Source organism: Drosophila novamexicana, unplaced genomic scaffold, assembly GCF_003285875.2.
Source record: "Drosophila novamexicana strain 15010-1031.04,08,12 unplaced genomic scaffold, DnovRS2.1 tig00000485-arrow-pilon, whole genome shotgun sequence".
Classification (NCBI taxonomy): Eukaryota; Metazoa; Arthropoda; class Insecta; order Diptera; family Drosophilidae; genus Drosophila; species Drosophila novamexicana.
The window spans coordinates 3,390,050-3,410,942 of NW_020824808.1; the positions used below are offsets into that span (position 1 = coordinate 3,390,050).

The 20,893-nt window shown below is 34.4% G+C and overlaps 4 protein-coding genes across 13 annotated transcripts in view; 1 reads left to right on the top strand and 3 right to left on the bottom strand.

Moving 5' to 3' along the window:
- Positions 1-648: 648 nt before the first annotated feature.
- LOC115761417 lies at positions 649-1,135 on the bottom strand. Its single transcript, XM_030703173.1, has 3 exons — positions 1,065-1,135; positions 955-996; positions 649-894 (listed from the first exon to the last, which is right to left on the bottom strand). The coding sequence occupies exons 1-3, from the start codon at positions 1,120-1,122 to the stop codon at positions 719-721; spliced, it is 276 nt and encodes a 91-aa protein (XP_030559033.1). The 5' UTR covers positions 1,123-1,135; the 3' UTR covers positions 649-718.
- A 936-nt stretch (positions 1,136-2,071) lies between these two features.
- LOC115761437 (glycine-rich cell wall structural protein) lies at positions 2,072-2,628 on the top strand. The gene is made up of 2 exons (XM_030703205.1): positions 2,072-2,217; positions 2,284-2,628. The coding sequence occupies exons 1-2, from the start codon at positions 2,124-2,126 to the stop codon at positions 2,568-2,570; spliced, it is 381 nt and encodes a 126-aa protein (XP_030559065.1). The 5' UTR covers positions 2,072-2,123; the 3' UTR covers positions 2,571-2,628.
- A 2,963-nt stretch (positions 2,629-5,591) lies between these two features.
- On the bottom strand, positions 5,592-8,388 carry LOC115761792. Its single transcript, XM_030703733.1, has 4 exons — positions 8,026-8,388; positions 7,262-7,404; positions 6,051-6,189; positions 5,592-5,990 (listed from the first exon to the last, which is right to left on the bottom strand). Exons 1-4 carry the CDS (start codon positions 8,262-8,264, stop codon positions 5,750-5,752), a joined length of 762 nt encoding a protein of 253 aa, XP_030559593.1. The 5' UTR covers positions 8,265-8,388; the 3' UTR covers positions 5,592-5,749.
- Positions 8,389-9,949: 1,561 nt separating this feature from the next.
- The window catches only part of LOC115761791 (protein held out wings), a 39,776-nt gene continuing 28,832 nt past the window's right edge, over positions 9,950-20,893 (bottom strand). For 2 of the 10 annotated variants that reach the window (XM_030703724.1, XM_030703726.1), the window contains exons 5-8: positions 19,977-20,117; positions 19,382-19,478; positions 18,762-19,112; positions 14,338-15,636 (exon numbers count right to left, since the gene is read on the bottom strand). In XM_030703724.1, the coding sequence (XP_030559584.1) occupies positions 15,527-15,636; positions 18,762-19,112; positions 19,382-19,478; positions 19,977-20,117 (699 nt within the window). In that variant the 3' untranslated portion in view covers positions 14,338-15,526. Of the gene's footprint in view, positions 12,338-14,337; positions 15,637-17,327; positions 17,561-18,761; positions 19,113-19,135; positions 19,308-19,381; positions 19,479-19,976; positions 20,118-20,893 lie in introns of those variants that run through there. The other 8 variants (XR_004017772.1, XR_004017771.1, XM_030703727.1 and 5 more) reach the window with 8 other exon arrangements.

Below are 20,893 nucleotides of genomic sequence, written 5' to 3' on the forward strand. Positions count from 1 at the left end.
TATGTGCTATGTAAATAAGCATTAAGCATACGCACTGTTGCCCAGTTGCTACAGTCATTAAATGTTAAGCCCAAATAAGTCGTCTTCTTATGCAACTAGCAAATACACCTACACATCTATATATACGTATTTATACATAATGTATGAGCATTGTTGCTTGGCCCTGGCTTGGATCCTGGCATTGTAAAATTTCACTTTTAACATGAATTTCAATTGCGTTGCGACACTTACAAAATTGTCCAAGCCAATGCTTTGACGAGATGCTTTCATTGTTATTTTTTTATATTATCTTGTTGATATTTGCGTTATATATTTGGCTGTTTCCTATGCTCCCATCAAATTGTCTACGGAATTTCCGCATACGTGAACAAAAGCCAGCTGCTCCTATCGATAAAAAATAATACAAAAAATCCAATAGGATGCCTCAAACTGGCCTTTGTAAGCAATTTGTGGAATGAATCAGGCAATGTCTGCGTTACATTTTTTCTGAAAATTTTTGACAAAATTGAAATCTGGCGAAGCAGTGAATATATATTAAATGGCCTGCATAAGAAAACAGATACATATCACGTGTATGTGTCAGCTTTGCAGCGAGAAGTCATATTCAGCACTGAAACCGAGTGGATAAGTAGTTGCTTTCGAGAGTTCTTTAGGGAAAACTTTGCTGTTATGCAAATGCATGCACATGCAGGTCTTTACTGAACATATTTACAGCCTTTTATATATCCACATTGCATATTTCACAGTTGCCGTTGACCACAGTCGAACCGCCACGCCTCACGATCGTGTTGCGTCCATTGTTATAACCCGGACGACTGACAACCACATTGCCGTTGTTAAAGCTGCGATACTCCTGGCCGTCTATATACACCGAATCACCATTTGGATTGGGACCTATTGAGGCATGAGTTGAGTGCTTTGTTATTGAATGCTTGAATGCAACTAAAAACTTACAAGTCAAGCAAACGCCATTCACCACCACAGTGCTGGGATAAGCTGTAAATTGAGTATACGCCACAGGGGCAATTAGCATTAATCAGGAACGAATTTCTGTAATTGCTCACCGCTGATCAGCGACGGCAACAGTGCCAACAAGAGCAGTCCACACGTCAAGTACTTCATCTTAGTTGCAGCCAACTGCTCCACTCACATAATGCTTATATAGTTTTTTATAAATGCCTTGTAAATCAAAAGTAATTTGCATAATGTGTGTGTACTGAATGTTATCGCTAACGGTTCAATAGGCGGCATTCAATAAACGAGGCAAATGCGACGACTACTAAGTGCGCTACTAGACATTGATAAGGTCAATTATAATTGAAAAGGAGAAGAAACACCTAAGACCTTTAATATCGCGTACTGAATATATGCAAGGCAAGTCGCATCTACATGGCAATATACCCCTCTTTAGTAGCATTTTTTGTTGGGAAAAAGCACATTGATAACTATAAAATAAATCAAATTCCCCAAAAGAGCAATATATTTTATTTAATAACAATACAGCACAGGCAAATAGACTCTCCCACAAATTCTTGAGCATATTAAAAATAGCTTTATTTAAAATTCAAGTGAATCCTTATTTACATATTTTAGATATACTACCTGCTCAAAATTGTTTATGAACATGAATGATTATTGTGCTTCCAAAGAAGCCGGCCTTTCCCACAACAATGCAAATTAAAAGGTTTGCGTTGGCTCTGACCAAAGCATCAACCAATTGTCGTGACTATTAGAAATTGCATTTTCATTCGATGCTCGGCCCCACTCGACGTAGAGCACTTCGATTAGCAGCTAGCTGAAGCTCAGCAATGTATTGTGTAATTATTGTTGTAATTGTTCTAGCGTCAACAACGACGCATCACATACAGTGAGTTAGTAAGTATTTACGTTTAAAACTGGGCATTTCCCCACTTTGATTAATATTTGTCTCCTACATACACACACAAACACACACAGTAGTATATACCAGTTTGGGTTCACACTGGCGATAAGACGATCATTGAATTGCAAAAATAAAAAAAGTCACACAGTGTACAAACGACGCCGTATAAAAGTCAGCAGTGCCTATGGCACCTAGCCAGACCCGTTTGGCATCTCAGTACACCAACACTTCAGCCAGAAATATGGTGAATTTTACAGTAGCTTTTGCGGTTTTCATGCTATGCGCTTTCGGCATGACGGAGGCGGCCGTGTACATTGGTGGCGGATGTTATGATTGTAAGGGAATCGAATGCAAATAAGCGTCGCAACAAAATAATAACAAATAACTGACGACATTCACAGGTAATCCGCCCGGTGGTCAAGGGCCAGGCATATACACAGGCGGCGGTGGCCGCGGCAATGGCGGCGGCGGTGGCCGCGGCAATGGCGGCGGCGGCAGCTACTACAACCCTGGAGCCGGTGGCGGCGGCGGCAGCGGACGTCCGGTTTACTCGGGAAACTTTGGACCAAATGGTTATAATGGGGGAGGTGGAGGCGGGCGCTATAGCAACGGTGGCGGTGGCGGTGGCGGTGGCTACGGTGGGGGTGGTGGCTACGATGATGGTCTGACGCAAATCATAAGCGGCTAAAATCAGCTTAGTTTTTAAAAAAATATCTGTACATAAATAAAAACAAAAACAAATGTGACTTACAATCTTTTGATGGAAACTGCACACATAGCTCAATTGCAAAGTGTCGACAGCGTGCTTGAAGTTTCCCAATTAAAACAAAAATTTTCAAAAGTTTTGTTGCACACACAACAAAAACAAATATGACTTCATTGCAATAAAAATATCAATTTTTAGTTTATTGCAGCACAATATATGCTCACACAAAGCTGGGATTTACCCCTTTGTGATTTCCAAATAAAGCTCTTAAATCAAGAGTGCTTGGCTTAAAGATAAGAGTAGCAACCAAAATAGCCAAAGGTTAAGTGTAGGCAGGAATAAGCTGCACATGTGTTTTTATACCCTGTATCCATTCAAGCGATACATATAACAATCCAAGTAACTGTTGATACGTAGCTTATACTGATACATGTTATTAGATTTTATCTTACATGTGGCCATTGCCCTTGACAATATATTGCTTATCAGTTATAGACTGCGAATGCAGAGCTGCTTGCTGAACCATTTTAGTTACCCCACGTATCTCTAGATATTTTTGTTTTACACTCAAAGCAATCAACAATATTGTAAAGGTCACAGCATGCAATTTTTTATTGCACATTATTGTATGATGTGTATGTGCACTTTGTAAGGTACACCTAAACCACAGATTATTGCGTTTGAAATATATGAACTTTGCATATTCAGAACGCAATCAATACTTTGAATATGACTTTTTGATTAGCACATTCAAATCAAAAATGCAATCAGGGTTTTGGCGATAAACACAATAATACTTCTCGCTTTTTTACAAACTTTTAATTAAAAGCAGCTCCTTAAAGCAATAATGATTTGCTGTTGAGCAGAAATTCATCATTTGCACACAGGTACACTTGAGCCTGAAAAGCAATCAAACTATGGATTCCGAAAATTCAATAATATCTCAGCTATTCATGCCCAGACTAAGTTATTTCCAAGAAACCAATTTCAGGCTTTCCTATGCCAGTAATTCAAATAGGACCTCCGACCGAGTGGGCTCTAAAGGCGGACACGTGCCTGGCAATCGAAGGGCCACAGCTTTGTTTCACACATGCTGTCATCATCGGTCAGTTCGCAAGAGCAATTGAAATTGCCTACTCAGTTAAATTGACATAGTTATGATTTACATCCAAGTAAAACAATGTTTTGTTACTAATATCCAATAGATAGCTGCATTGAGAGTGTAAAGTTTTCCAGCACACTTTCAAATTAAGTTAAAAGTATGTTTTTCATAACTTATTAAAGCTCACAAAGCCATTAATTTGCATTTGTTCCAGGTGTTCCTTACTCAACCCTAATTTAATTGCACAACCCTTTATGCTGCTAAGTTTACAACATTATTAGGTTCATTCACTTGATGAAAACCCAATTAGTTTGGCAATGTTGAAATCGAGACCGCATGACGCAAAGTTCAATGATCGAGTGCACTTCATCATTATTATTAGATTTCATTAGAATGTACAGGAAAATCATCCGAAAAACAATTATGTTAGCAATTTTAAGTAGTAAAAGTCAAACAGGCTTCTTCCTTTCTTCAGCTAACAATATAAAAATTCAAATTTTCAATAGGAGAAGTTACACTAATTGATTACATTATTACACTAATTGCATTATTCGCTTATGCTCATTCCTTTTACACATTTGATGTGAGTATACAAATATTCCACACATGCATACACATTTTTCTTTCTACTTGTGTAATTAGCCAGCCAGTGTGAGGTGCTTTCAGAACTTGTTTAAAAGCATGAGAGAGGTAAGCAAACAAATATGAGATTCCTTTCAACATGCGTTCAATAAAAAATGCAAAATCACAGAAAGCTCATAAATTTCGAGGCATTCGATTCCCGAAAATCATTTTTTTAGTAAACGTAAAATTAAAATGTCAGAATTTTATATTTCCAACTAAGTTGAAGAAAATTAGTGAAATTTTAATATTTTCATGAATTCTATATTCTGGTTTGTTTATACTCCATGGACATTTGTTGCACTCAGATACTCTCTGCCTCGGGATTGATTTGCCTGTTACAGAGAAATGGTAGTAAGTTGAAGTAAGTTTAATTGATTTGAGCATTAAGTGGGAAATCGGATTCCGCAATGTTGTCGCCCCGGGACTTTCATTCCATACCCGGGTTGTGCATTTGCATGCTGCATTTTGCTGCACCCATAGAAGCAAGTTACCTAATTAATTACCGAGTTTCATTGTTAAATGGATAACAATTGATAACTGGTTTTTAACTGTGAACAATACTCTTTGCTAAACTCAAAGTTCATGTTTTTAAAAGTGCTTTGGCTTTGCGCTACTCGAATGGCAAGAACATCCTGGGCACAAGAGCAACCTTTGTCATCGTAATGGGTCACAAGTGTGTTGCACAAACTATTAGTGTTAGCGCGCAGTAAGAGCATCGCAACAAAATTAATATCGATCCTTATTGAAAGCAACGAGGCTACATAAATTAAATTCAGTTTTAGATTCAACTCACAAAGTTTAGTCACCTTAGACGCAACTCAGTACCAAACTCGTGCAACAAAATATGCGAGGTATTTGAAAACTAATTTTGCAGAGCTATGCGCTAGCCTAAGTTATTTGGATGCGTCAGAATATCTGCTTTCCATGCTAGTTTGCTTAGCTAAAGTTTGTCGTCAGTTTTTAAATGGCCAGCCAAATACACAGAATAACTTGCTGGAGGTAAATGCCAGAAAAACTTTACAATTCAAAGTTGAAATTGAAGACGTGACCAATTTGCCTTATCTAGAGAACAATCTTAAGCCCATGAGCTGTAAGAGAAATCTGTATGCACTGACTTTTCCTATAAAAATGGTTTTCAATCAGTTCGGCATATCACGTAAGCGCCATGTCAATTTTTATGGTGAAAAGTGGCATGTCAAGTATTCAATAGAAATTTGCAGTTAAACATAATGTGAATGTTGAACAATGAAATTTACATTTATTTAACACACAAATATACACATATATAGATAATATTCACCTTAAAAACTAGCAAGTGTCGCTGTCCGACCCAATACCCGCCCAAGAGAATCACAGGCCCATCCACGAAAAGCTCAATGCTATGCATTTACAATTGGACAACTAACACCACAACCAGCCACAGACCGAAGCTAATTTACGGTCTGATGGTATGTCGCAGGTAACGCAACCCCAGAACCATGGCCAGAGGCAAAATACTGCTCCTGATCCAGGCGATGCGCACTGAATGAGCACAAATGTCCTCCAGATGGCGGCAGTTGCTGAAGTGCTTCTCATCCGACAACATTTTAGCGGTTTCGCGTGCAAACTCCGCCGAGTGCTTGTAGCATTTGTACCGTGCGCTATTGTAGATGCAATTCTCGTATGCGTAACGTGCACTGGAAGCAAGTGGCCAACAATTATTTCCCCTCAGGCTGAGATATTCAGAGGATGCTTACCAACAAAATTCCATGAATTTATCACTAACATTACGTGTGCCGTCGTGCAAATCATCTGTCAGAATGTTCTCAAAGTCCGTGGTGCAGCTTATCCAATCCACCTGTATATGCGTAAAGCAATCCTTGTGCCGCAGATAATCTGTAAATGCAAAATGGTTAAGAATAACTATTGCTATATATACTTATTCGCTCAGACTAACAAACATGCAGCTTAGCCTCTAACTAATTGGGTCCTTGATGATAAGATCGTTAAAAGTCTAAGCTAGGTATTCACGATTTATTATGCCCTCATTTGGTGTAGAGCGAGAGTCTCAACTTTAGAACTCATTTGAGACCAAAATATCAGTTTCTTGTTTACGCAACGTTTAAAACTGAAAACGAAAAAAAAACAAGTAAGAGGTTCTAGTCGGGAGCTCCCGACTAGGGGATACCCTGAACCCTCTTCTTCCAACATCAAATGCATATAAATATTCTATTTTAGAAGCTATATGTCAAGTTTGGTGACTCTAGCTATTATTATTTACCAAAATTGCCCAAAAAACAGGATATCGATATAGATTTTTATCGATTGCTTGGAAACGGAGTAAGTTATCGATTATCGGAAACAAACTTGATCTGCGCGGGAACTAGGAGCATCTACATCTAAAATTTCAGTCTCTAGCTCTTATAGGTTCTGAGATCCTTGCGTTCATACATACGGACGGACGGACGGACGGACGGACGAACAGACAGACAGACGGACATGGCTAGATCGACTCGGCTATTGATGCTGATCAAGAATATAAATACTTTATGGGGTCGGAGATGCTTCCTTCTGCCCGTTAAATACATTTTGATTTTGCACAAATACAATATACCCTTATACCCATTTTTGATGGGTTCAGGGTATAAAAATTCCAAATAAAATGGGAGACAAGAATGAACAACAAATTTCGTTAAAAAATTGTTTTGTCATCTAAAAATATATTTTTGAAATATTTTTTATAATTATAATATTTTAATAAACTGAACGTGACATAAGATCCAAACAACCTGAGCTCCAGAACATGGAGGGACAATTGTTTAAAAAGCGCACATAACTGTCGATAATTTTTAAACTTGCATAAAAAGTAGCAAAACTTTCGTGGTAAATTTAATGTATATATAACAATGTATTGTTCTTAAAGTTATTCAAGTACAGAAAAGTTAATGTGTTGATTGGATACCCTTACCTCGCTGAAAGTCCTCGTCGGCACAAAACTTTTTGAAAAACTTACGAGCGCCATCGACATTATTTTTAAACAAGTTCAACTTTCGATTCTGTAGACAACGAGCTGAATAGGCATCAAAACATTTCATGCCACGGTTGAAAACCCTACAAATAAATAAATTTGAATATTCATTATGCATATTGTATAAAGGTTTAGACTTAATTTATTAAAGGTCCCTTAATGTTTCCACAGACTTGGGTTTTTTATTTTATAAGAAACTTTAAAAAAATGTTATAAGCTACCATTTATTTATTTTACTTAATGCCGCCACTGTTCTTATTAAAATTTTAATTGGTGATCAAATTACAATGCTGCCTTCATAAATTGAGCTGCGCTCGCCAAATTAGGGTTTTCACGAAAATCAATATCGCCCATTACCGTGATTATGCGAGACATAAGTAAAAAGTTTGTATTTGTGTTCAACTTTGTTGTTGCTCCTGATAATTTTACACGGTACTTAGCTTAAAGTAAGTGCAAAGTGAACCCTTTTAATCAAGGCAACAACTTTGTTTTCTTGGCCCAAGTTTGATAGAAAGGCCAGCCCGAACACTTATTAATTATGAACTCTAAGTATCTTAAGAGAGACGCCGCATCTGACCGGCTAATCAATAATGTATTTCACTTAATGCTCCTGGCCGAGGAGTTTTATTTATAGCAACATTCACACGTACAGAGGCACTTTATGAGCTCACCTTGCGTGAATCTGAAATAACGGTGAGACTTACTTGCATTTGGCAATGATCTCTTGTTTGCTGATGACAATTTTGGTATTCTGCAAAAACTCCATTAGATGTGGCGGTAAATCCTTGAAGCATTCGTCAACCATCTTTTGAGTGCTGCCGCACTTATTCACATGAGCCAGAGCCGGCGGCTGCTGCTGCTGAGTTTCATTTCCTAAATCAGCCATGGCAACAAGCACCATGCCACAGCACAAAACTGATACAAATACTTTGCCCTGCCACATTATCGTCCTCTCTTGAATACACTTGTTGCTACGAGACTTTATTTTTTGTAACGTTGTATGAACGAATCGATTCCCGTCCGCTTTTCGTCCTTGCGATTCGTCTGCTATCAAAGAACTGAGCCGGTTTGGTCAATTCCATCTATTCTTAAGGCTCGCTAACAGAACGCTGTTAACTCGCTGTTAAATTGATGTTAAAAACAGCGCATGCACCTTGGCGCCTGTTGCACGTGCTGCTTGGTTTGTTTACAATGCAAGTCCACAGTCCTTTTTTCTCTTAGTTGAGAAGACTCTACTTTGTGCATAATTAAGTATTCGCAATTTTTAATTGGGGCTGTTTGTTAAATGATTAATTATGCTGAAATGAAAAAGTACGAGAATATTTTCAACTTTTTTAGCTGTTTATCAATTTGGAAATCACGTTAATATTTATTTAATACAAATAAAATAAAACTGAAAACTTTTCAATTACCTACGCCAAGGACAAATATAACAAAAACACAATAATCTAACAAATTAAAAGCAAAAGGCTTTTCTGACTTTTTTTTTGCCTCAGAAGCTTCATTCCGAACCCCTGAATTGGATTTTGATAGCGGGTTGGCGTAGCCTCGCTTGGTGAGACGGACTTGGCCGTACATTACCTTACCGCATTTATGCTCTGGCATGGCCTTTTCGTAAAGGTCAATCTGCGCCTTCGTAGCACATATGTGGGAAAGTAAGCTAGCTGAAAAATGGCATTGATATTCATTTCATTCAACAGTATTATGATGATTTCTGTGTGCCTACGGACTGAACATATGGTGTACGGCCTGCTGAAAGTAACACAAATTAATTAACTGACTACCAGGCTGCACTTGAAGATGTTTTTCAACCCGAAACACTAATTAAAAACATTTGACATCGTGTAGCTCGTTTTGATAATTAATCATTTAAAAGCGTAGCCTGAGTTTTGTTGAGTACAAACTTGCCATACTTACCTGAATTAGGTTAACAAAAAAATGTTTGTACTTATTTAAATCATGAAAATTTCTTCAGGCTTATGCGATTCCTGTTAAGTCTTGTTCAACTTTTAGCAGCGAAAACTTTTTTTGATTTTCTTAAGCTACAACTTTGCCTTTATTTTGGCAGCTGACTTTAAAAGCATCAATGCTAAAACCTTAGAAAATGATTTTGCTTTAGCCTTGCGCTGTGCTATCGTATGTGAATTGGCTTTGGATTTTTTAATAATGCCATTGTTTAGAAGCTAACCAGCTCTCAGTTGCATGACGTATTAAAATTCAGGCGATGAATCCTGCAAAAACAGAACAATACTGCCGAATGTAGCCCAGTGCATGCAATTAGGAGTATACAGAGCACATGTACAAGTTCTTGTGATTTCATTTGGCGTACGAATGCCTCTATTGTTTCATGGTTATGCAGCATGCAGCAAAGCTGTGGGCGAGCTTCTCCATATTTCACAGATTTCTCGATAATTCTGCACTGCATTATTGAGCCCCAACACTACTCATATCACTATTGACAATGGTATATAGTTATGCTGGACAACAACTCGATAGCAAAGGCCTGTATGGGCCTAATTATCGGGCAGTGCATGACAAAACTTTAAATCAATTGGCATTGCAATGCGAGGCATTAATAATGTATTTGTTTTTTTTCGTTTTAGTTTTTTATAAACATTTATTTTATGCAAAAACTTGTACATAATTTAGTTTGATTTTATTACAGTTGTGTATATATGTATTTATTATTTGAACATATGTATGTGGATAGATTTGCAAGATTTCAATGAATTTGCAATTATATGATTTATATTTGATGTTTTATATTTAAATGAATGAATATTGTTTGAAATAAATTTTTCCCAATAACACAATACATACAACATTCATTGCAATGTGCTTAAGCTTATTATGGTATATGTATATATAGTAGCTTTATTAAATTACTCACAATCATCAATTGAATTGAATTTCGAAATCGAACACGAAACCAAAATAACAACGAGAAGATTCGTTTTAGGCTGCACACCAAAAGATTTGAAAATTTTGGCGGTGCTCATTGCTACGATTGCACGATTGCCGTTACTAAACATAAATATTATTTAAAATTGTATCATCATTAAATAGTTTTTCTTTAAATTATTTAATCTGTTGTAATTATTGAGTATGTCGCTTCACATATTTCATATTATAATTTCATAATGTTTTGGCTGCTGCCTGTGATTTTCGCCACTTCTCCTTATTTAATTTACTCATTCATTTTTTTGTTTACTTTTTTTTATTTATTTAATTTTTGTATGATTTTTGATTTGTGCCGCTATAAAATTAATTTAACATTTAACTTAGATGCAATATGTTTGAAAGGCACACTAATTACATATTTGTTTCAATTGGTTTATTTAAATTTAGCTTCGTTAAAAGCCCAGCTGCATTTAGGAAAATTCTTTAATTTAAAATAAAACGTAGCCGTCTTTCTTTTGTACCATAATTTAAATGCAATTTCATTTTTATTTTTCTCTTTATGTTTAATAATATATGCATTTTGCTTTAAATCGCATACAGATATGATAGTTAGCTGTTAATGGGTATAATGAGTTCGCGCTTTAAAAAATATAAATATTTATATAAATATATAGAAAAAATTTACATAATCTTGCGTTCTATAACTTCCAACATTTATTTTAAATTAAAGAATTTCTGTTTTGTTTTATATGCGGTATTTTGGTCAAAAATCTTTTACCCATCATGAATTATTTATTTAACATTGTTTTTTTCTTTCTGGTGTATAATACATTGTGCTTGAGCTCAATATTAACACTAGACATTAAAACTATTTAGGTTTTACTTGTACATTATTAATGCATGATATTCGTTACTTTTCATTAACTAAATATGGCTGTTACTTTTATTTTGTATTATTTAATAAGCACACGCGCTCACAATCAGCGCGATATATATACTTAATATTGATGTGTGTCTGTGTGTAAATGGGTGTATAAAGTATATAACATAATCATAATCGAAATTCTTCATTAACAACGAATTTGCGTCAATTTAACAAAAATATTCTCAGATATTGGATATTTTGTTATAATCTTATAAATTATCAGAGCATACAACAATTAATTGCCGCCTAATGAGTGGATGTGCGTCTGTGTGTGTGCGTGTGTGTGTGATTACATTTTAATTACACAGATAAAACAATTGTTTAGCCTTAAAAAAACTATAAAAAAGATTCTTCATCGCGTTGTTTGATGTTGAAAAAAATACAATGCTATAAAAAACGTTTTGCAGATGAGATTCGGTAAATGATATTCTCTTTTTTACTTTGTTTGTTTGTTTTTTTTTTTCTTTTATAAACAAATCGATATTTGTTATATGCACAATGGTTGTATGCACGAGACTGCAGTTTAATTAAGTAATTTTTGTTCGCTGAACTTTTCACTATGTACTATAACTTAAAAGTGGTTAATAGATAATATTTATGTGTGTTCTCTTTCCTTTCGATTTTTTTTTTTTTTTTTTTTAATTTAATCTAGAAACTATATATGATTTGTTAATGTAATTGTTTGTTTCGTTTTGTTTGCTGGCTGGCAAAACGCAACAGTAATGGCCACAAAATTCAATACATTATTTTCTGCTTCTTCTTGCTGTTGTTGATGTTGTTGTTTGCAGTCGCAGTTGCTGCTGTTGCATTTAGATGAGTGCTACAGGCGCAAGCAACAGGCCACAGACTTTGAGTGGATATGTTTTTATAGAGCATATACATGTGATCTTGTATGTTGTTGTGCGTGTGTGGTGTGAGTTGTGTGTTATTTTAGTAGTTGTCAGTAACAAGTGGGTCTTGCACAACTTGCAATTAGCATTTCACATTCCATACATAATGGCACACAATGCTGGGTTACTGCCATTGCCACACTGCTTCCGGTTCCGTTTCCGCTCCCACAGCTGTTCCTCTTATGGCTGTTAATATGCTGCTGTTGATGCTGCTGCTTCCTTCTGATCTTAGTACATCATATGCGAATCTCTTGCTGCTGCTTCCTGGCTGCGCCTCAATTGTAGGTGCATCTATCGCATCTATCCAAGACGCAGGCGGCAGACGGCAGGCGTCAGGCATTTGATAATAAATTTGGTGGTTTTTGTGTTTTTTTTTTTAATGCATTTTTTAATGTGTATTTGAGATGTGTTGTTGGCAGATTTTGTTTTAGATTTTTATATATATGTTTTTTTTTTTGTTTTGGTTAGCATGTAAATAAAAGAAGTCATAGAAATGGAAATTGAGTTTTAATAAATGGTTAGCAGTTAGTTATATTGTTTTTTTGTTTCGTAAAATACCTAGCAAAAATAAACATAGATGTTTAAATATGCGAATTATGAGCACAAAAAGTTACTAAATGAAAGCGGGCATATATTATGTATGTATGAACTTGTCTTTATATGTGGAACAATAAATAGATCATTAAGAGCAGGGCACACAACATGCAGGCCAAGATTTCAATACCTCACAGACTTTTAGTAACTTTTTACTTCGAATGTAAAAACTATTCAAAAAATTTAATTTTTGATAACAAAAAAAAAAGGAAATAAAATATAAAAAAAAGGTGCGTTTGTACTAAAAACACTCTTCGAGTTGAAAAGGACAAACACATACGCAATTTAAATCGTAGATAGTGCAAATCTAAGTTTTTGACATGTTAATAGTTTTGTATGTCAAACTGTTTAATACGTTATTAAAGAAACATTTATTGGTTATTAAAGTCGCTTAAGGAATTTGTCGAGTAATTTACAAAACAACGTAAAAGTTTATTATTTATTTTCTAGTTTTTATTTTTATCGTTTTTTTGTGTTTTTGTTTGTTTTGTTTTTACTTTTGATTTCTTTGTTTAGTTAACTTGGCCTTTGGTTAGTTAAAATTAGCAATAATATTACATCACATATCATTTGATATTTATATGGTTTTTATACATATGTAAATGCTATAGAGTATCGAATTTAAAGATTAGAGAAAATATAAAAAATAAAATTGCAGGTGCATTGGCTATCAATTGTTTAAATAATAAATTGTTCAAAAATGCCAAGGTAAAGCGTTATTTACATTTGTTCTATTTTTTAATGTTTGTTTATTTAAACGTAATAAAATGGTTTTTTTTTTTTTTTTTTTTTTTTTTGTTTCTTGTTTAGCATCAGCCAAAGGGAGTTTTTTTCTTGTGCATATCACGAGTTATTTTGGTTTTTTTTTAATATCATAATCAGACATCCTTCAGCATGGCATTAGAATCAATTTAGTTATTGTATTTGCATAGGTCTGTATACGAGTTGATTGTGTACAAGTATACATATGTGTTCAATTCTGTGTGTGTGTGTGTGTGTTTTTGTTGGTTTTGTGTTACAGGAGTTGTAAGCAAATGCATATGCAATTTTATAAAACATTACACAAGTATTTTATCTTACTATGCTACAGAGATATTAAACATATGCATTACTGATACCAGAACCGTTAAGCTTATAGATTAAGTCTGTTAAATACACATCAAGATATTTTATGTATATAAAATGTATACGTGGTAGTAGGTGGAGTTTGTTTTTTTTTGGCTTTATTTAATGTTTAAACTGTTTCTGGCGCAACATTTGCAAATTATTTATTAACTAATACTAAAGTGTGCGTGTAATTATGTACGAGTATAGAAGTGAGACAGACGTTAAGCATAGAGTTATGCCCCGGACTAGTATGTGGTAGTGGTTGGTGGTGGTGGTGGTGGTAGTAGTAGTAGTAATAGTAGTACATCAGGCCCCACGCTGGCTGGGAGTGTGCATACACAGAGCTTACAGCTAAAGTTAAGTACTTAAGTTAGGGCACTAGAGTTGCAAACAAAAGTTAAGTGTTTTAATTTTTTTCGTTTTCTTGATTATAATATGCATTTCTTCTTCTTTATGGTGATCAATGAGTTATGTGAGACGAAGGAAGTGTTTTGGTTAAGTTCAGAAAGCGTTAGATTTGAACGACTGAAAAGAGTATTACGAACGCCCGGAGGGCATTCTAAGATCGAAGTAGAAGTGAAATTATAAGACTTGGTGTACTTTTTTTTTTTGTTGTTGTTTGTTGGTTTTGTTTTCTGTGTTCGGGTTGCACTTCAACAAAAGTCATTGATCTTTATTCTGGTACACTTTCAGTTCAATTGCAACATACATTTTAAATGATATACAAGGTAAACTTTACAGACTAACAGGGCCTTAAAATCTAAATACACATATAAAATTCATAATAGATAATATAATAATAATAATAATAATTATATATGGCTTAAGAAAAAGTAATACAAAAAGTACTAAATTGCTTTTGCTTTCGAGTTTGCAGTAGAAATTGACATTCGAATTTCTTACCCATATCTTATTTTTTTTCTCTTTTTTTTTTATCCCATTTATTTTTTTTATTCTTTTCGTTTTTGTAAAACATCAAAGGCACAAGTCAACGTCGTCAACAAAGAAATAAAATAAACTAACAAAAATATAAAAACAACGTAATTTTTTATTTTATCGTTTAGCAGCTTTAAGCGGCTTTCTTGTCTATTGCACTAACAATTTCAGCATGTGTCTGTCTGTGTTGATGTTGCAAAATGTGTTTTCAATTTTTATTTTATTTTATGTTTTTTGTGAGTGTTGGAAAATGTATCAAAACTCGCATGTGAAGTGCAATTACCATTGTCAGAATAGCGATTGCTCTTCACGTGAAACAAATAAATGTAATAAAAACAATTTTTTTTAAAAATGAGTAGAAACACAACTAACCTGTGAGGCGCTTGAGTTATTTATTGGACTGAATTAACTGAGTTACGGAGCTGCACAGACCGGCCTGGCCAACTGGACTGGCTGGGTTTCATTGTGCACACAGCAGGGCAACAGCAATTGATACAAGAGGTTCTTCATATTATAAAAAAAAAACACTTTTTGAAAACAAATTGAATAAAGTAAATTTGATATAGATGCAGAGTGCAAAACAAATAAATACAAAATCATTAGCATAATTGAACTAAATTGAATAATGCCCAGTTTGAACATAATGGCGGGCTTAGATAAAACAAACCACATAATTTTGCAATAAGTTTGCAAGTTAAACGACAACACTCATCGTTAACTTCTTTAACATAGTGAGAAAAAAATTTTAAAATTTGCTTTAGATAAATACAAAAAAATTGGTTTTGGGTAAACGTTTTTGTTTCGTGAATTGAAACGAAATTCATTTATTGCTGTTGTTGCTATATTGTGCGTTTACTGTATCTCAATGAAACCCGCCGGCTTGGCTGGCACTCCGACCGTTGTACGCTGATATGGGTGTTCTCTGTTAGCTGCCAAACGACGTTGCTGCTTAAGGGCGCCTACTAAAATATACGATACGATACATGTAGATATGTGCATATAAAGTAATATATATGTATATGTGTATATATTGGTATATGGATTATATATATATAATATTCAAAGCAATAAATATATATATATACATAGAGGCATATATATGTATATATGTATATTGTCTACAAAACTTATATATAGTAATAAAAAGAAATACATATATATATATATTTATGCTTGCTCTTTGCTTTTGTTTTAAACAATACACAATAATTTTCCTTTTCTGTTGCTGCTGTTGGAACACTGACACTGTTTGTTTTGCTAATTACCAATTTCATTATTTAAAACAAAACAAAATTATTAAAGAATATAAAACGTTTTAATATTTATGTAACTGCAATTGCATATTGGTTTACATTTAAATTCTGTTTCTTTGGAATGAGTCGTATATATTGCATATTGTTTGGTACTGGGATATCGTCGAGACAAAATAAGTGATCTTTAAGCAGCTCAAACTAGCCTAAAATATATCTAACAACTATTTGTTTATATTTCTGTGTATATATAAGTATGTTATATGCGTTTTTCTTGTTTGTAACTTTAGTGTAAGAGTTCTTTAGCATTCTTCCAGCTGTCTATCTCAGTGTCCGTCTGTTTGATCTATGTGTCAAACATTTGATGCTCGATTTTGCTGACTAGTTTTGCAAATAATTGTTGGACGGCTGCCTGAACCTCAACTAACTTAAGTCTACAAATGTTTAAGCACCAAAACGATTCGAGGCTCCATATAAATATTATAATATATGCGTATATATTTTTTGCTCTTTCTTTTATTAAAATGCTACAAAATGTGAGGCTGTTACTAATTGCTCAAAATGGCACTGGCTGGAAAAAAATCAAACGGTACGGAAATCAAATGTAAAACTTGAACTTGTCATAAGGTACATTTGTTCATAAATACTGAGCTTAATTGCTACACAAAACTAATTAGCTATCAGCTAAAGATTGCACTTAAATAGAATTGAAAACTCAACAAAAAAAATTTTAAGAAAATAAAAATAAAAAAACATCAACCTACACCGCAATAAACAAAATAAAACAAAAAATAAAAATGAAATAAATAAAGTTATTTAAGACCTAAACGTATGTATTGTACATATATAGAAAACTAAAAAACATAGACAATTGTAAATACACTACTTAAAGGCTAAATAACTCTCAGCAACTTTGTTGAAGGCTTTAAGTATTATATGTATGTAAGTAGAATACTCATTGTTCCCAAACAACAACCAACAAATTGCGCCGGCAGTTGCTGTCATTGTTGTCTCTGCTGAATTGTTGTTGTTGTTGTCAACTAGAATATACTCATGTTCAAAAGTAGATAATTTGCAATTGGTTAAAGAGCTCCAAAACAAAAAAAAAGAAGCTTAAAAAAAATTAAAAGAAGACTGATCTGCGTCTAAGCGCCTAAAGATCACTTATTTGCCAATCGCCAGTTGCCAGTTTGTAGAAATGTTTGCGACCTATGAACTAACAAAAACTTTGACGAGCAATAATCATATTTACTTATGTAATTTTTTTTTGTTGTATTTTTTTTTTTTTTTCGATATATTGTTGTTTTAGTTTTTTGTTGGTTTGCTTACAATGAAGCTGCAGTTTTGTATTTGAGTATTTGTTGTTGTTCTTGTTCTTGTTGTGCTGTTTTGCATTTGTTGTTGCTAAATAAATATATATGTATATATGTATACATGTATGTATGTACTCTATAATTAAATATGTAGTATACTACTTTCAATATGTTTAAGTATGTTCTGTGTTGTACACTCTGTCAACGACAGACTCTTTTTTTAACTGGAACTAAAACTAACAATTTATAGACTTCAATAAATTCTTGGTGCACTCAAACAAAAAAAGTTCAAAAGACGGAGCCGGCATGCATATATCGACCAACTGTAAATATTTGTTTATATCAGATTTCAGATAAAAAATTATTTGTCAAAAATAAAGGAAATTCAAGAAAATATTAATATTATAGTAATCAAAATTGTGTGTTAAGAAACTTTTCGTTAGCTGTGAGGAGCGGCATGCAAAATATATGAAACAAGCGATGCCAAGGGTTAAAAGCGTGCACTAATCAAATTTGTGTAGCATACTTTATGGCACTGTAAGAATAATAAATCAAATCAAAGCAAGAAGCATGTACTTCGGTTAGCCGAAGCTTGAATACCCTTACAGTTCTGTTAGGCAACTGTTTGTGCTAATGGCAACTAAATAATACACTTTGTATATACACTTCAAATCTATCAAAGTACAAAGCTAGAAAGAATAGTTTTTTGGTATTGATTCTCAAAGGCAAAAAATTGCATTAATGTATTTGTAAACTGTAGTTAATAGTTTTCAGACAGATAGTCGGACTCAATTGGCTACTTCTTATTAAAATGTTGTATATATTACAAGTTTGATTACGCCTTCGATGCCCTCTGCAAGGGTATACAAATAAATGCTCAAATGAATACAAGTTAATAAGCTTGGAATTGAATTAGAACAGAAATTATAAATGTTATGCATAAACACTACTTTCACTGGGTTAATAAATCTATAATAAACAAAATGGTGCCTAATAAACTGAAATTTCAACTGCACGTATGTGAATGTGTCTAAGGTATCTGGGATATTCTCAATAAAACTGTCAACATTTAAATTATTTAAATAGCTTTCAAAGTTAAAGCGTTAACAGGTCAAGCAGGGAAAACCCCCAAAATGTATAGTGTAATTGTTTGTAAGTGTTGTAAGTAAGCATTATTGCTCGCAGTTTGGCTCGATAGCAAAAGTTACAAAGTTGGCTAAACATAACTGAACTGATCGATGACTCGCCTTATAAATTGGCTTATTAGATGTTCATATTTGTTTTTTGTTTTTTGTTTATCGTTTTTGATTTGTTTGGTGTAATTTCAAAATGATGTGTGTGCATGTGTTTGCTGGTGTCAACAGTTATGGCGCATATAGTTAAGAGTATATCGAATCAATATTTAGCTGATCGAAAATCATAATTTGTAGTTATAGATTATAGATTGTACGTATGTATATATGCTTCTTTTTTTTTTAATATATATGTATATGTATTAAGTAGTTTATCTAGCAAACAACCCACCGCTATGATCTGCATATTCCGTCAGCAGAGGATTGCCGGCCAGTGCAGCATAATTCGCGTAGTCACCATACGGCGCAAAGATCATGCCATGGGCGGTCTGATCGAAGGCACCTGTCGGCGCTGCCTGGGCGGACAATATGCTTGCCGCTGTTGTGGGCACTGTCATGCGTGGATTAAGTATCAACGGTGCGCCCAACGGTGCATTGGCGGGTGAACGTAGCTGTGTAGCCAGTCCGGACAGTGTGGGCGTCAACAGGCGACTATCCGATGCAGCAACCAAACGGCGCCAGTCCTCTTCGCACACTGCGGGATACAGAACAGAAGCAGAAGGAGAACCAACGCATGAGAAAGCTGTCCGTATAGAAAATCCATGTAAATTCAAAGAAAACACATTCATTATATCATTATTGGTTAGACGTATTAGATGGCTCAATTTGCATTCGCTTTCGATATATATGTAGCAGTATTGCTCGCAGGAGCCGGATGGTATTTTTTTTTAGTCAATACTGGGATTAGCTGTTGATATTAGACGAAAGTTTCTCTTTTCTGTTTATGTATGAGTCGAGTAAATATGTAAAGATTTTTATTGTTTTCTTATAGGTAGAGCTTGATAAACGTACCTGCGACTGATTTCGCTGTTGTGTCCCTATAGGTGCCGTTAATAATGGCTAATTCCATAAGTTGACGTTTCTTTAGCTCATCTTCGCCTTCGGCTTGCTGTTAGTACAAGTTCGCGCACGCATGTGTGTTGAGTGTATTTGTTGTGTGTGTGTGTGTGTGTGTGTGTAGTAATAGTAGTAGTAGTAGATTTTTTCAATGTATTAAACAAAATACATCAAAGCATATTAGATTGATAAAAGAAATGAAAATAATACAACAAAAATCATTATTAATATTATGGTTAACAATTTTATCAAAGATATTTTTGTATTTATTTATTTATTTTATACAGATAGATAGATACAGCAAACGCAATTGTTTTTCGCACACATTTTTTAATAGTGATTGATTAATTAAAGGGGGTGATTGGCATTAAATGCATGCCAAAATTTTAAATGATATTCTTGTTCAATTACACGTTGTGTAAGCTCATGAGTTGTTGTTTGTGTTTCGTATATTAAATTGATTTTATTTAATTGTTTTCTTCGCATTAAAAGAAATGCGCGACTTTGATATATGGCATATATATACTATAGCTATTTCGTATTGACTTACCGGCACGAGCAACTTTTGCACTTCAGCGACAGCCTGAGCCAGTTTGACTTTGGCGCGATTCTCTGTATCCTCAACAGTGATCAGGACATGCAGATCATCAGACAAGTGCTCCCAGTTCGGTTTACCACGATTGGCATCCTCCTGATGGAAGAAATTCGAGAATAACTTATAAATATTTGTATCTGTTTAATTATCTGTAAAACTACAATATATGCTGAAGGAGAACTTATTAAAATATGTTATAATTAGGCCGAGCTAATACTTGTTCTGCAAATGGTTTCTTGAACAACCCTTTTCTCTATTCTTTCCTTTCAAAAGCTAAAGTTCCAGTTTTACAGTTTGCACTTAAACTTATCTATATCATCAGCAGAGCTACTTAAATATTCGTACATTTTTTTTAGTGCTTCTTCACCGCAAACTCAACCACAACCACAAGCTGCAACAGTTTATTGGTGATGCGCGTAATAACAGAACCCGCCAAACGTGAATGCCAATAAAATCGCATTCCGCACCGCCCTGCCGCATATACTCTCTCCCTCTGGTATTCCTATTGCAAGGCAATAAAATAAAAGGGTGGTGGGGAATGCTTAGAAATTGGCGTTGTAAGACGACATTTCGTAGCGCATGTTTTCTAATGGCCGCAAACAATTAAATGTGGGCGTAACGCTGCGCCACACAGAATGCATTTTTGTAATTTGAAAATTCTGCTGAAGCTGTTACTTTTCGGCCACGCCAAATGCCCGCAGCCACTTTTCGCTGTCACGCTCGAAATATGTACTTAATATTTATAATGCATGCATGACCCAAGGCTCTGCGCAGCGCATTAACTTTTGACCCAAAATGTGAAAGAAAGCGAAAAATAAAACAGTTTATATATATATTGTCATGTTTAAATATAAATTCTTGGATTTGCTAAT

Coding starts and splice junctions, on each gene's coding strand:
- LOC115761417 (XM_030703173.1), bottom strand. CDS start 1,122: ATGAAGTACTTGACGTGTGGACTGCTCTTGTTGGCACTGTTGCCGTCG. Junction 997..1,064: donor GTTGCCGTCGCTGATCAGCG/GTGAGCAATTAC, acceptor CTCAATTTACAG/CTTATCCCAGCACTGTGGTG. Junction 895..954: donor GAATGGCGTTTGCTTGACTT/GTAAGTTTTTAG, acceptor ATGCCTCAATAG/GTCCCAATCCAAATGGTGAT.
- LOC115761437 (XM_030703205.1), top strand. CDS start 2,124: ATGGTGAATTTTACAGTAGCTTTTGCGGTTTTCATGCTATGCGCTTTC. Junction 2,218..2,283: donor TGGTGGCGGATGTTATGATT/GTAAGGGAATCG, acceptor CGACATTCACAG/GTAATCCGCCCGGTGGTCAA.
- LOC115761792 (XM_030703733.1), bottom strand. CDS start 8,264: ATGTGGCAGGGCAAAGTATTTGTATCAGTTTTGTGCTGTGGCATGGTG. Junction 6,190..7,261: donor CGACGAGGACTTTCAGCGAG/GTAAGGGTATCC, acceptor TTGCATTTACAG/ATTATCTGCGGCACAAGGAT. Junction 5,991..6,050: donor AAATTCATGGAATTTTGTTG/GTAAGCATCCTC, acceptor ACTTGCTTCCAG/TGCACGTTACGCATACGAGA.